Genomic DNA, 15,975 nt, shown 5'->3' with positions numbered 1-15,975 from the left:
ATTTGCTATGGAAATTATAGATATCAGGTTAATCTATTACAAATGAATAGTAAAAAGATAGAACCCTATACAGAAATGCAAAAATGATAGGAATACTCAATTCCCTGAAGGGCAAATCCTAATGGCCAATAAACCTATGAAAAGATGTTTAATCTCACCATTAATCAGGGAAATGCAAATCTAAAAGAGCATTAACACCTAATGCTGTCAGAGATTGGAAGGGAGGTCATTTTCATACCTTGGTGGAAATGTAAATTTTTACAGCCTTTTTTGAAAGCAGTCTGGCAATATCTATTAAAATGAAAAATACCTCTAATCTGTGATCCAGCAATCTCACTCCTGTGAATCTATCTTGTGGAAATAGAAGCTCCAGTACATAAAAATCTAAATATGTTTACGGTAGCCCATTTTTAAGGGCAAAACACTAAAAATAAAATAAACACGCACCCCATAGAGAAAAGTTAAATAAATTATAGGTTATCTAACCACTGGATTATTGTGCATCCATTAAAAATAAATGAGTTAGCCTGACCAGCGTGACTCAGTGGTTGAGCGTTGACCTCTGAACTAGGAGGTCACAGTTTGATTCCTGGTCAGGGCACAGCCTCAGTTTCGGGCTTGATCCCCAGTGGGGGGCGTGCAGGAGGCAGCCAGTCAATGATTCTCTCTCATCATTGATGTTTCTGTTTCCCTCTCCCTCTCTGAAATCAATAAAAATATTTAAAAAAAAATAAATGAGTTAGATCTATGCCATTTGACTTTAAGGACTCTTGATAATGCAGAGAATTTAATAAAATGTGATTCATTTGGGGGTGTGTGTACGCACAAAACACAGTAGTCTCCCTCCAAAACACTTCTCCCTGTGTATAAAACATTTGTATTTATATAAACACGGAGAAAAACATACTTTGTTATTAATAATGATTCACTGGGGTAAGTACGTCTGAGGGAAGTTATGGAGGTAAGCCTCCACTCACCCACTTCCTTGATAAACACACACACCTCAACTTAAAAGAAAAGAGATCTCCATGATAAAAGTGTCTGTGATATATATATATATGAAAAGGTAGTCATCAAAATGATAATGCAAAAGTATAATTTTTTAATAAACTTTATTGATTTTTACAGAGAGGAAGGGAGAAGGATAGAAAATTAGAAACATCAATGAGAGAGAAACATCTATCAGCTGCCTCCTGCACGCCCCCTTTTGGGGATCGAGCCCGCAACAAGGTACAAGCCCATGATCAGAATTGAACCCAGGACCCTTCTTCAGTCCTCTGGCCGACACTCTATCCGCTGAGCCAAATCGGTTAGGGCCAAACGTATAGTTTTTTACGTAAAATGCTCAGTTGGAGTATACAGTTCACACATTTATTATCTCACAGTTTCTGTGGGTTGGGAACCCGGGAATGGCTCACCTGGACCTTCTTCCTCCGTGTCTCTCACGAGATCATCTGAAGGGGATGGAGTAGCTTCCAAGCTCACGCCAATTGTTGGCAGGATTTGGCTCCTCCTGGGTTATTGGGTAAAGGCCTTATTTGTTCATGGGTGTTGGTCAGAGCGCTTCCTGGGTTCCAAACCACATGGTCTTCTCCGTTGAGCAACTCACAAACAGCAGCTGGCTTCCTCAGCCATCAAGAAAAGGGCAGAAGTCAGCAAGACGGATCGGACATGCCATTCCGTTTGCCATATTCCGTTCCTTACAAGTCAGCAGATCAAGCCCACGCTCAAGAAGAGGGGATGGCACAAGCCGAGAATGCCAGGAGATGAGAATCATTGGTGCCGCTTTAGAAGCAGCCTACCACCGGGATTCCTGGCTGTATCTCATTTCACTTCTCTGATACCGGCTAATGAGCCTCTTTTTGGGATAGTCACTTAAACTCCCCCCTCCATGACTATCTCAGTACATTTCTGCCTGCCTTCTGCTGTGGTCCCCTTACCTCCAGGTGGCCTATTGGACAGGTGTTAAGACAACCCCATACTATCTCTAGCTAATGGTTCAGGAAGACTTGCATCTTGACCAGGGAAACTCGGAGTGCAAGTCGCTCCCCGTTCACTCTGTCCTCAGAGCAACTAACCAGAAAGGCCTGGACTCTTTCTCAAGGTTTCTCAGACTTGAGTCAAACCCCAGTCTTCGGTGCCTCCCAAGCCCCAGAAGACCGATCTCAAGCTCTCCCAATAAGGGAGCTTTTCCCAAAAATCCTCTCCTATATTCCAACTCATCCTATTTTGTGGTGGTGGTGGTAGAGCTAAGTCTACAAGGGTCTTTTACCGCATTCTCCACAAGACTGACGTGGGTACTCAACTCATTTAGGAATGTGTTGCCTGCTGTCTTGGGTCTTCAGCTGAAATTGATTCTCAAGAAGTTCTTGTTGACATCCTGTTCCATCTGCTCTTTGCCTTCTTCCTGCTCCTGTGAGGACATCTGCCCTGAGTAGTTGCCTACAGTCACTGTTACAAGAAACGTGATTACCAATTTATTAAACCAAACAGTAAAACAAAATAGAGGAAAGATGAAGGAAAGATTAATGAATAAGAGAGGAAGGAATGCTTCGGATTAGAATACATAAATATTGTCTTAATATTATTAGGTAAATACTACTGTTTAAATAGTGTTCTTGAAGTATTTGAAGTACTTGTAGAATTAAAAATGAGTTATTTGAGTTATAATTCATACAATAAAGGCAAACACGAAGAGGAAAACGCAGACATAAAAAGCCATACGTGATATTCAAGCATAAATGGTCTCCATTTGAATTGATAAATAAAATCCAACAATATAATGTTTATAAGAGACCAACCTAACAGAAAATAGAAGGCAAGAATTACCCCCAAATTGGAAATAACCCCTTATCAAACTTGAGTAAAAAGATAAATGGCAATACTTTATATAAGACAAAATAGAATTTAAGGTGTAAAAAGCAGATATTGCATATCATAGAAATTGACGCCAAAAATTAAGAGCGATGCCCAGCCAGTGTGGCTCAATGGTTGAGTGTCAACCTATAAACCTGGAGGTCACGGTTCTAGTCCCATCAGGGCACATGTCTGGGTTGCAGGCTCGATCTCCAATATGGGGATGTGCAGGAGGCAGCCGATCAATGATTCTCTCTCATCATTGATGTTTCTCTTCTCTCCCTCTCCCTTCCTCTCTGAAATCAATAAAAATATATTAAAAAATTAAAAAAAAAGAGCGATGCCCAAATTGGCAGTCTTATGAATTGGTTTCACAAACATCTGAATTCAGTTTTACATGATTCTCTTTCTTTACATCGTTTTGGGGGATGGTTTGGAAGATCTGAGTAAAGCAGAGGCAAAGGAACTTAGTTCCATTTTAGACAAGCCGTGGAATTTGAGGAAACCTAGCGGTTACCTAGTGGAGCCATCGCATTTTACAGACGTAAAAGTCAAGGTCCCAAGAGATGCGATGTCCCAGTTCAGGTGAGAAGCAGGACCTAACTACAGATCTGTGGACTCAACGCCCATGTTTGCTCAGGACACCAGCGCAGCTGCCCCGCACCACAGGGCCATCCAGCTCAGATGGGAGGAGGCCTCAGGCCGGGGTCCTGTGTCAGTAACGGGGCCTGCGGATTCCTTCCAGAGACAACGCAGGCCCTTCCTTGCTCTCCACGCTCCGGGGGTGTGCTCCTCCTGTTATAGCCTCTTCTCCGGGCTAAGCTGCTTGCAGGACCTGTAGCTGGTTTGTAGGTATTTGTGATTTCACGCCTGGAAACCAGAGGACAGGTTGGGGCCACGGATGGAGATTAGGAATGCTGTACTCTCAGCTGCTGTGGAAGGATCTGAAGCAAGGAAGTGGCATAATTACAGTTAATTTTTCATCATTCTGTTTTGCAATGCTCGCATTTCTGTGTGTGTGTGTGTGTGTGTGTGTGTGTGTGTGTGTGTGTGTGTAAATTCACTATTATCCCCCAAAAGTGCATCTTTTGGGGTTTGTTATTGTTGTTGTTGTTTTAATTACCTCACTAGTATAGGTTCCCAGGAGTAAGTCTCTTGAATGGAAGGAAGTGAGCAGTTGTGGTTCCTGATGATGAATGTCCACGATGGTTATAATCAGTTTACAGTGTTACACTCTTATCTATGCGCTGGGCCGCATATGGCCTTTAGAATCATTTTTTAACAAACAAATAAATAAAAATAAATTTAAAAATTTTTAAAGAAAAAATGGAATCATTTTGTAAGATTCAAGAAAAGAAAAACTATTGGGATTTTGGTTAGAGTAATTTTATTTTGAAATTATTAAATTCTCAATGTTTGCATCCTGTTTATAGTATTTGACATGATTGAAGTGCATATTTAATAACTTACATTTATCTCTAATAGATCGATGAACTCCCAGAGGGAGCGGTGAAACCTCCAGCAAACAAGTATCCAATCTTCTTCTTTGGCACCCATGAGACGTAAGTCAGCAAAACAACCTAAAGCTTCAAAGCCCAGCCCTGGCCAGTGTGGCTCAGTGGATAGGGCATCGGCCTGCAGACTCAAGGGTCCCAGGTTCGATTCCGGTCTAGGGCATGTACCTTGGCTGCAGGCACATCCCTGGTAGGAGGTGTGCAGGAGGCAGCTGATCGATGTTTCTCTCTCATCAATGTTTCTAACTCTCTATCCCTCTCCCTTCCTCTCTGTGAAGAATCAATAAAATATATTTAATTTAAAAAAAAAGTTTCAAAGCTCCCATTTGACTCTGCTAGACTGCATTGTTCATAGATGATCTATAACATTTCACATGTCGTGCAAATCATTAGGATCAATTATATAAAATTGCAAACCTGAATGTATTTTTCTTAAGGTAAAGATTTTCGATCAGTTTCCTTTTAAATGTCATCTTTGTTTCTGTTCAAATGTTGAGCATCACCCAGAATTCCCCTTAGGGACACTTTTAAGTCCTCAGGTAATCCTCTTGCCACCAGTCATTTCTTTTGTAGCTCTTACATGTTTCCGTCCAGAGAAATGTTTCCCATTCGTACTTCACAGAGCAAAATTGTGTTCTCTACGGCTCTCTCAATTTGTGGGACCCCAAATCACACATGCCACCCATTTTTTAAGGTTTTCTAATTGTATTGTTGAATAAAGGAACCTGAAAGACGTGTATTTCAAATGATAGAGAAGTTTATTTCTTTCTTTTGAAACAATCCAGAGATAGGCAGATAGAACAGGTGAGTAGAATGCTCTGTTCTAGGGACCCAGGTTCCTCTGTCCTGCCATTCTCTGGGGTATTGTCCTTGTCTGCTGCTTTCTTTTAAAAAAATATATATATATATATTTTTTTTTATTGATTTCAGAGAGGGGGAGAGAGAGATAGAAACATCAATGATGAGAATCATTGATGGGCTGCCTCCTGCGCACCCCCTACTGGGGACCAAGCCCACAAACCAGGCATGTGCCCTTGATCAGAATGGAACCTGGGACCCTTCAGTCCGCGGTCCGAAGCTCTATCCACTGAACCAAACCTGCTAGGGCTGCTTATTTCTTAAAAAATATAAAGTTTTAATTAAAAAAAAACAAATGAATTGGCTAAACAGCACCTGTGCATCTTCCAGGTAGAGGGAAGGGGGAAAGAAAGAGAACAAGTAACTTCTCGTGAGGAAATGACAGGGGAGTTGCAGGTGTCACTTCCACTTGCATTCATTCCAGTGGCAAGAACTTGGTCGTGTGGCCACACCCAGCTGTTAGGGCAGCTGGAAAACATAGGCTATAGGGAGGGGGAAATTGGGGGGAGTAATTAACGCATTAATAAAAGAAAGAAGATAATGGATACGTGGGGACAGTTGGCAGCCTTGACACACTGAGAATGTGTGTGGTTAATTACAGATGCACACATGGAAGCGAAATCGCAAATGTGGGGGAAAGCTGAAAACTGTCGCGAAATCTTACACGTCTTCAAATTCAGGGTCACCCTTATGTTCACTTGGGTGTTGGTAGAGGCAGGCATGAGCTGTGCCTGCCTGCTGCCTGCCACTCTGGCATCTTCCGCATACTTGCCTGGAAAGAGAGCTCACCAGGAGAGGGCCCTAGAGACAAATGTCTTTCTTGTCTTCACATCTATAAAAATAAAAGCATTAATATGCTAATTAGACCAGACGTCCTTCCAGACGAAGCCTGGCTGTGAGGGAAGCCCAGGTCCCGGGTGCCAGAGGGAAGCTGGTGCTGGCAGCCGGGGGAAGGAAGGCCTACTCTTGCATGAATTTTGTGCACCGGGCCTCTAGTGAGAAATAATTGTTTTTCATTCAGGAATTTAGTTTTATTTTCTTTTGCTTTTATCTAATAGACACTGTGGACTATGCAACTTATGTTTTCTTTCATAGAGAGATTGCTAGAAAGTAGCACCATCCAGCACTAGCTGGTTTGGCTCAGTGGGTAGAGCCTGCAGACTGAAAGGTCCCAGGTTCGATTCCGGTTGCGGGCTCCATCCCCAGTAGGGGGCGTGCAGGAAGCAGCCTGTCAGTGATTCTCTCTCATCATTGATGTTTCTATCTCTCTCTCCCACTTCTTTTCCTCTCTGAAATCATACAAACATACTTATTTAAAAAAAGAAGAAGAAAAAGAAAGTAGCACAATCCAGGATTGCTGGTTTGTATACCCAGCTATCTGTTTTTTTCTGCCTTGAAGCATATGTGTAAAACATCTTGTGACAGGTGCCTAACTCAGAGGATTTATTTATTCATTTTTTTAAACTTTTATACTTTTTAAAATTTTTATGTATTGATTTGAGAGAGAGATCAATTTGTTGTTCACTTATGTTATACATTCATTGGCTATTCTTGTATGTGTCCTGACCAGGGATCAAATCTACAACCTTGGTATATCAAGACGATGCTCTAACCAACTGAGCTATTTTTTTATATATATATATATATTTTATTGATTTTTTTACAGAGAGGAAGGGAGAGGGATAGAGAGTCAGAAATATCGATGAGAGAGAAACATCAATCAGCTGCCTCCTGCACACCACCCACTGGGGATGTGCCCACAACCAGGATACATGCCCTTGACCGTAATCGAACCCGGGACCCTTCAGTCCACAGGCCGATGCTCTATCCACTGAGCCAAACCGGTTAGGGCTAACTGAGCTATTTTTAATTGTTTACTAAAAATATACTCTGGCACCTTAGTAGATATTAATATTAAAAATACTTTACATTTGGCCCTGCTGATGTAGCTCAGTGGTTGAGCATCATCCTATGAACTAGGAGGTCAAGGTTCAATTCCTGGTCAGGGGACATGCTTGGGTTGTGGGCTTGATCCCCGATGTGGGGTGTGCGGAAGGCAGCCGATCAAAGATTCTCTGTTATCATTGATGTTTCTCTCTCTCTCTCTCTCTCTCTCTCTCTCTCTCTCTCTCTCTCTCTATCTCTCTCTCTCTCCCCCTCCTCACCCCCCTTCCTCTCTGATGTCAATAAATATATATACATATCTTTTTTAAATACCTTACATTTGAAGGTCAGAGTATCAATTCCATTTCTAATGTGTGTCTACAGTGCATTTCTTGGCCCAAAAGACCTTTTCCCATATAAAGAATACAAAGACAAGTTTGGAAAGTCCAACAAAAGGAAAGGATTTAATGAAGGATTGTGGGAAATAGAGAATAACCCCGGAGTCAAGTTCACTGGATACCAGGTAAGGGTGTGCCTCATTACCACTTGCTGTGGCTCGTTTCTTTGGTTTTCGCTCTCTTTGGGATCTTTCTTAAATGGCCTTTGTACTAAAAGTTACCCTCCCTTCATTTGAAGCCAGAATTCTTTTTTGGTTTTGGTAGCATTTGGGGTTAAATATAATTCTGTTACCCAAGAGGGTTCAAGTCAGGGAAATCGAGGCTGACAGCCTTTATTTTGAAAATCTTTTAAGAGTAAGCTGAACCCTTACAAATTAAAATAGAACCACTCGCCCTGGCTGGTTTGGCTCAGTGGATAGAGCGTCGGCCTGCAGACTCAAGGGTCCCAGGTTCGATTCCGGCCAAGGGCATGTACCTTGGTTGCGGGCACATCCCCAGTGGGGAGTGTGCAGGAGGCAGCTGATCGATGTTTCTCTCTCATCGATGTTTCTAACTCTCTATCCCTCTCCCTTCCTCTCTGTGGAAAATCAATAAAATATATTAAATAAATAAATAAATAATAAAATAAAATAGAACCACTCTTCTCACCGTCTGTGTTCTTGGCTAGTTTTTCCAAAGGGTAACTGGCTAATATTTTATTTGTTAGGCGATTCAACAACAGAGCTCTTCAGAAACGGAGGGGGAAGGCGGCAACACCGCTGATGCGAGCAGCGAGGAAGAAGGGGATAGAGTGGAAGAAGATGGAAAAGGCAAAAGGAAGAACGAAAAAGCTGGCTCGAAACGGAAAAAGTCCTACACTTCCAAGGTTACTAAGAGGCTGTTCCCGTTGTTAGCCCTGTTCTGTGCATAGTCACTGAAAGTGGGAGGTGCTTTTTACTTCCTCCTCTGTGCTCGCTCTGTGCGGCCTCTGTCTTAGAGACCGTGGAGCCGAAGGGGATCAGACAGGTAACCTCAGGTGAGGGCAACTGGCTGTAGACTCGGGGGGCTGGTTGGACCCCGAAAATACCACCTTCTCAGCGAGAGGAGGACTGTTCTTCAATCACAGACATAAGATAGGTGTGTACCCTACAATAGCCTCCAGGTGAGAGCTGGAGAGTTTAGGGACATAGAAGGATCGGAACGATGCAGGACCATCTCAGTGTGCTATAGATACAATATTCTTCTTCTTTTTTTTTTTTTTTTTTAACATGGATCAGCTCAGTAGATAGAGCATTGGCCCTCGGAATGAAGGGTCCCCATTCAGTTCCGGTCAAGGGCATGTTACCTCAGTTGCAGGTTAGATCCCTAGCCCTGCTCAAGGCTCATGTGGGAGGCGACCAATCGATGTGTCTCTCTCACATCGATATTTCTCTCTCCTTCTCTCTTCCTCTCTGAAATAGATAAAAATATATTTTTTTTAAAAGGGGAAAGAAAAACCATGAGATTGTGAAAACTGTTCACCTTTTAGAAACTGAAAGCAAGATAAACAGACCTTTGAAGACCAAAGATTGGTCCAGGTTTGACTGGAATTGGTCTGTCACATGATTGAATATTTGGATAAATTACTTCCCATAGATTCTGGTGTGTAGTGACTGGAAATACTTAAGAAAGGCCTTAAAGTCAAGTGCCAAGAGTTTATCAGACTACAGACACTTTATTTTATGGCCTATAAAATCCACCCAACTTGCATACAGGTAAAATTATATGAATGCATATTATTTCCCATGCACCTAATGAAAACCATGATATTTGCCTTGATGGGGATAAAGTTTGCAAATAACAAAATAATCAGAATTTTTCCCATCCTTCAGGGTGCCTTCTAGCTCTGTAGCCTTCCCCAGGTAGTGTCTGCCCAGCTGTGCTTTTTCATTGCCAGTGTTCTGTGTGGGTGAAACTCTATTTTCTGCTTTTAATATCTCACTGCTGGACAGTACTAAAAGAAAAGTCCACTTGTACTGCTTTTTTTTTAAAAAATATTTCTTCATTGATTTCAGAGAGGGAAGGAGAGGGAGAGATAGAAGCATCAATGTTGAGAGAGAATCATTGATCGGCCGCCTCCTGCACGCCCCACACTGGGAATTGAGCCCACAACCCAGGCAGGTGCCTTGATCGGAGTGGAACTGTGCGACCTCTGGGTTTATAGGTCGACGCTCAACCACTGAGCCACACCGGTGGGGCTACCTCTGCTTCTTTTGCAGCTGGTTCGACTGAGGCCCAGAGAGGTGAAGTGACTGGCCCAAGGTCACTTAGCCCGGCCCTGGCACCCCGTGGGTTGTGGACTTACACCCTGTGTCAAGCCCGAAAGAGCAGGTGTAGCCCGGCTCCTTCTGCACCTCTCACACTTGTGCGTTTGGGTCTCTACCTGGCTATAACTTTTAACTTCTCTAAACCTTTAGAAATCCTCTAAACAGTCCCGGAAGTCCCCGGGGGATGACGATGACAAGGACTGCAAAGAAGAGGAAAACAAAAGCAGCTCGGAGGGTGGAGACGCCGGCAACGACACGAGAAACACAGCCTCAGACTTGCAGAAAACGAGCGAAGGGGTAAGGAGGCGCACGGTCTCTCTCAGCCCGTGTCCCCTCAGGAGACACTTGGCTGCTAAATGAGGGTCCGTATCTCAGCGTTAGACGTTGTCTTAGTAAATGGAGAAGTACTCGGCCCGGTCGGTCGGTCGGTCGGTCGGTCGAATCCTCCACGAACGGCTCCTGGGTAAGAGCAGCTGCTTAGACTCTGCGAACAGGCCGCCAGGTGGGAATTGCACCTGCCCGTCAGCTTGGACCTCTCCGAACAGTTTATTCTCTAAACCAACTTCAGCAACTTGAGCGCCTTTTTTTTTTTTTTTTTAATATATTTTATTGATTTTTTACAGAGAGGAAGAGAGAGGGATAGAGAGTTAGAAACATCGATGAGAGAGAAACATCGATCAGCTGCCTCTTGCACACCCCCTACTGGGGATGTGCCCGCAACCAAGATACATGCCCTTGACCGGAATCGAACCTGGGACCCTTGAGTCCGCAGGCCGACGCTCTATCCACTGAGCCAAACTGGTTTTGGCTTGAGCACCTTTTAAAGTCAGGCGTGACATACTGAAATGATGAAATGCCACCTCAACATCTGACAGTTGCATTTCTTTCATTATGAAATAAAATAGCATGTTCAAAAGAGGGGCGTTCGTACTGCCGCTTCTGTCCTAGAAGTGGTCATTTCATGTGCCTGTGGGGGGTCTAAATATTTAAATACTCAAACAGTACATGAATGTTGATTTTTAAAGGACCCAACAGGAAAACTTGTCCACTTTGCGTCTTGTTTACTTTTGTTAACTTCAAAGTCACAGGCAAGAACACCTTTGCCAAAGTGTTAGTGAAGGCACATTGTGCCCCTGGCCATTTTCCATGAGTCTGCTCTCCGTGCGGACTGACTGAACAGTGGCAAATCGTTTAAAAACTTCCACCCCTGAAATATCTGACTGTTACTCTTCTGTGAAGTTCTGGTGCCAGCTGAGCGCTTACCTATTCTTGTTTGTTCTGTTTACCTCTCAGCTCTGTCCCTCCTCCAGCCAGCTTCCATAATTACTCCCGTGGTTAGGGCTCTAGCTGTTCCCTGATTTCTCTCGTCCACCTCAGCTCTGCTCCACCCCCGCCTGTCTTTATTCTCTCCACCTCTCTCCACTGCATAGTCCTCGGTTGTTACCTTTGCCTGTAGCCTCGCTGAATGAAGGCTTGAGTACCTGACACATTTGATTTCCGTGTGTCCCACCTGCTACATCCCCCGCCCCCCAAAAAAGCATGTCATTAAAGTCATGGTCATATTTTGGTGCCACCTTCACTTTGTTTGGGGCAGTAATAATCTTGTGGGGCTGCTGTGCAGCTGCCGTGGGGCTATGTGTTCTAAAATATTCTTCAGGCCGAAACCGGTTTGGCTCAGTGGATAGAGCGTCAGCCTGCGGACTGAAAGGTCCCGGGTTTGATTCCGGTCAAGGGCATGTACCTTGGTTGCGGGCACATCTGTGCAGGAGGCAGCTAATCGATGTTTCTGACTCTCTATCTCTCTCCCTTCCTCTCTGTAAAAAATCAATAAAATATATATTTTTAAAAATAAAATAAAATATTCTTCAGCATGGATTGCATAGTTGTTGCTATGAATCTCCTACCAATGTGGACATAGAAACTACTGCCTTTCACGTTAATTTTTTTTAAAGACATTACTAAAGAAGTTTATTTGGTTGGTTAACAGGTGTTTTTTTATTATTATTATTGTTTAAATGGGTGTCTTCCTCCTTCACAAGAGAGGGGAATCCTCAAAGGCTGTCACTATAATCTTGTATCTCGTGCTTTTATTTGTGAATCGTTAGAAGTCATCAGGCATTGTATTTTGCAAGTTCACAGATTTGATTTGATTTGATTTTTTTAAATCCTCACCTGAGGATCTTTTTCTGTTGATTTTAGAGAGAGTAGAAGAGAGGGAAAGACAGACAGAAATATCGATGTGAGAGAAACACATCGATTAGTTGCCTCCTGCACATGCCCTGACCAGGGCCCAGGCCAGGGAGGAGCCTGCAACCGAGGTAGATGCCCTTGACTGGAATTGAACCTGGGACCCTGCAGTCCATTGAGCTAAACCGGTGAGGGCAGGTCACAGGTTTTATTTATTTTATTTTTTAAAATATATATTTTATTGATTTCAGAAAGAGGAAGGGAGAGGGAGAGAAAGATAGAAACATCAGTGATGAGAGAATCATTGATCGGCTGCCTCTTGCACACCCCACTGGGGATGAAGCCCGCAACCTGGGCATGTGCCCTAACCGGGAATTGACCCATGACCTCCTAGTTCATAGGTCGATGCTCAACCACTGAGCCACGCCGGCCGGGCTGGATCACAGATTTTAAATGGGATTTGTTTGCTGGGTTGGTTTTAAGGTTGGCTTTCCCAATTTGGTGGAAACCGAGGCTGAGAAATGTATTTCTGCCACTGGAGCGGGTACCGGGTTCAGCAGCTTCCTCTTTGAAGGCTCTGAATGACTCATGTACGGCGTCATGTACAGTTCAGTGTAGATGCTGGGTCTGTGCGTGGAAACATTCCCACGCATGAGCCGTGTGAGCTTCCAAACACATCCCTCTATTCAGTGAAGTGAAGGCCTGAAGCAGGCTGTTGTGGAAGAAATGTTTGGGGCCTGAGTTCCCCCCTTCACTCGTCCCATGAGAGCGTCACTAGGGGCTTTGGTATATTTGGGTCAATGATGAGGGAAAGAAAGGCAGGATCCCTGTGGGGAAGTGGGGCCTGGCACAGTTTAACGTGGGCCCCACACGGAGACTTTCCTCTTTGTCACACAAGCCACCTGAATTCGGAAAGAAAGCGGGGCTTCCTTTCTTTCTGTCCATCTTGATTTTGTCAACTCTAGTTTTTCAACAAGCCCTATGTCAAAGGAATTAAGTTGTAAATATTATACAGAATAATTTGCATATACTCCAAATGCTTTTTAAATTTTAAAGCAGTTTACCTTTTTAAAAAAAATGTTTTGTGGCTCAGTGATTGAGTATCCACCTGTGAACCCAGGAGGTCACGGTTCGATGCCCGTCAGGGCACATGCCTGGGTTGTGGGCTCGATCCCCAGTGTGGGGTGTGCAGGAGGCAGCTGATCAATGATTCTCTATCATCATTGATATTTCTCTCTCTCTTTCCCCTCCCTTCCTCTCTGAAATCAATAAAAATATACATTAAAAAATGTTTTTAATTTTTTTTTTTTTTTTTTTTTTTTTTTGGATTGTCTGCCTCCTGTACATCCCCTACTGGGGATCGAACCAGTGACCTCTTGGTGCATGGGACGATGCTCAAACGCTGGAGCCACACCGTTTGGACTAAGCAGCTTACCTTTCTTTCTGGCACCACAGTCCTCATAAAGTTGGATTGCCTCAGTTTCTCCATTGGCTTTGTGCCCCAGGAACACTGTCCTACCTAGAGTTGTACAGAGTGCACACCACTGCGATTGGTGCCTGCCAGACAGTAGGCAGTTTATTGTGGGATTTCTTCCCCTTTTTTTTTTTTTTAATATATTTTATTGATTTTTTACAGAGAGGAAGAGAGAGGGATAGAGAGTTAGAAACATCGATGAGAGAGAAACATCAATCAGCTGCCTCTTGCACACCCCCTACTGGGGATGTGCCCGCAACCAAGGTACATGCCCTTGACCGGAATCGAACCTGGGACCCTTGAGTCCGCAGGCTGACGCTCTATCCACTGAGCCAAACCGGTTTCGGCTCTTCCCCTTTTTTTAATGGAATACTAAAAATACACTAATAGCCCTGGCCAGTTTGGCTCAGTGGCTAGAGCATCAGCCTGGGGACTGAAGGGTCCTGGGTTCAATTCCAGTCAAGGGAACACACCCAGGTTGCAGGCTCCATCCCCAGTAAGGGGTGTGCAGGAGGCAGCCGATCCATGATTCTCGCATCATTGATGTTTCCATCTCTCCCTCTCCCTTCCTCCCTGAAATCAATCTATACTAATAAAAGGGTAATACGCTAATTCGACCAGGAGACCTTCTGGACAAAGCCATAGTGGCGGGGGCCAAGGCGAGGCAGTTAGGGGCGATCAGGCCAGGAGGGGAGGGCGGTTGGGGGTGATCAGGCCGGCATGGGGGAATTTGGGGGCAAGCAGGCTGGCTGGGGGGGCAGTTGGGGGCGAGTAGGCCAGCAGTCGGGGGGGGAGGGAGTTGGGGGCAAGCAGGCCAACAGGGTGGGGCAGTTGGAGGTGATCAGGCCGGCAGGAAGGGCAGTTAGGGGCGAGAAGGCCGGCAGGCAGAGTGGTTAGGAGCCAGCGGTCCCATATTGCGAGAGGGATGTCCAACTGCTGGTAGTCGGACATCCCTTGAGGGGTCCCAGATTGGAGGGGGTGCAGGCCGGGCTGAGGGACACCTCCTCTACCCTCCCCCGCTCCCCCCCCCCCCCCCGCACGAATTTCGTGCACCAGGCCACTAGTAAAAATATATTCAGAAAAACAAAACCCCTAGTCGTTCCTTTGGCTTTTTGCCCTGACGGGGCTGAAGCAGAGCCCCGGGCTGTGCTTGCGAAGTGTGCTCAGTGCGCGGTGCAGGTGGGAACCTCAGAAGGCCCAGCCGTACGCTCTGCGGGTGCAGAAGCTTCTGTCGCTGATGTCCTCCGTCTCCTAAAGGCTCGTCTTCTCTCTTCTCTTACAGACCTAACCTCCGTGGTGAACGCTGCCTATTTAAAGAAACCCCAGAGAGGCTGAGCGCTTGGTTGTCTCATGTTCTCGGATTTGCTACGAACCCACGCGGTCCTTGTTGTCGTTGACTGAACCCAGTTTGTATGTCCTTGATTCACATTCCTCTCTGTTTGTGTTTAGAGAAAGGGAAAAAAAAGACATTTTAGCCTTTTTTAAAGTTATTGGTATAATTTCTTATTACTTGGTTGCATGAAGTTGCCCTTAACCACTGAGGATTATCAAGATTTTTGCACAAACTTATACATGTCTAGGATCCTTTTATCAAGGCAGCGATGTTCTGAAGCCCCCTGCCTTCCTCCGCCTCCACCACACACTCGGTTCAATATAAATTTGCTTTTTTTTTTAAAATGACCACTCAACAGGATACGTGTCTCCTCTGGGTGACAGGATCCGGAAACCAATTCCTAGATACGTAACGCTGGCATATGAAGATGAAATGCAAATGGTTCTTCATCCTTGAGGCCAGGTGTAAAGTTTAACCATATTGTAAGATATCTATTCCGTATTAGAAATAGCCCGTTGACAACTTCCTCTTCTCCAGACTCATGCTGTTAGGTACACACACCCAGTTTCTGTATGTGAGGTCAGTGCGTCTTTTTGTGTTAACTCCAAAATAGAGGCAACACTTTCTTTCCCCCACTGCCAAGACAGTTCAGGCGAGGCACTCGAGGCGGGAACTTGACATTTTAAAGCTGGACATCAGCAGCAGCCCTGTGGGAAACCAGACAGAGCATCGACTTTTAAATACAAACTTTTTAAAGAACTTTTCTTTCAGGACTAGAATTAGAATAGTTAACTCTCCATCCACACACCATCGTTATGTGTACATTCTTGTTGCTATTGTGATCATAGAGAGTTTTATTTATTTTTATGCCAGCCTATATTGTGAGGACACATTTAGTCAGTTTGGGTTTCCTCAATCCTGTTATGCTTGTCTTTGAAACATATTTCACGTACTCGAGGTTTGTAGTTGAAAAGTTTACTGTAAAAAAAAAAAAGAAAAAAGAAAAAAAATGTATTGTTTTTACAGAATAAATTTATTGGAATGTGTCCTGGGAGTAAGGTTTGAGGTTGTAAACCACTAAGTTGGTGTAACTTGGCTTCATAAATGTAATGTGAGGTATTGATGTAATTCACATATTAAAGCGAAGTTTGTTGACAGCAAGTTGGCAATAGAATCAGTGCAGGTG

The 15,975-nt window shown here is 44.2% G+C and overlaps 1 protein-coding gene across 1 annotated transcript; it reads left to right on the top strand.

Annotated features, from left to right (window-relative positions):
• Positions 1-3,484: 3,484 nt before the first annotated feature.
• On the top strand, positions 3,485-15,946 carry HDGFL3 (HDGF like 3; the record flags this gene model as incomplete). Its single annotated transcript, XM_079764226.1, has 6 exons — positions 3,485-3,574; positions 4,342-4,418; positions 7,497-7,635; positions 8,217-8,375; positions 9,946-10,092; positions 14,739-15,946. 6 exons carry the CDS (start codon positions 3,485-3,487, stop codon positions 14,742-14,744), a joined length of 618 nt encoding a protein of 205 aa, XP_079620352.1. The 3' UTR covers positions 14,745-15,946.
• Positions 15,947-15,975: the final 29 nt, after the last annotated feature.

Source organism: Cnephaeus nilssonii, assembly GCF_951640355.1.
Source record: "Cnephaeus nilssonii genome assembly, chromosome: 24".
Lineage (NCBI taxonomy): Eukaryota > Metazoa > Chordata > Mammalia > Chiroptera > Vespertilionidae > Cnephaeus > Cnephaeus nilssonii.
This window is presented reverse-complemented; position numbering and strand designations above follow the sequence as displayed.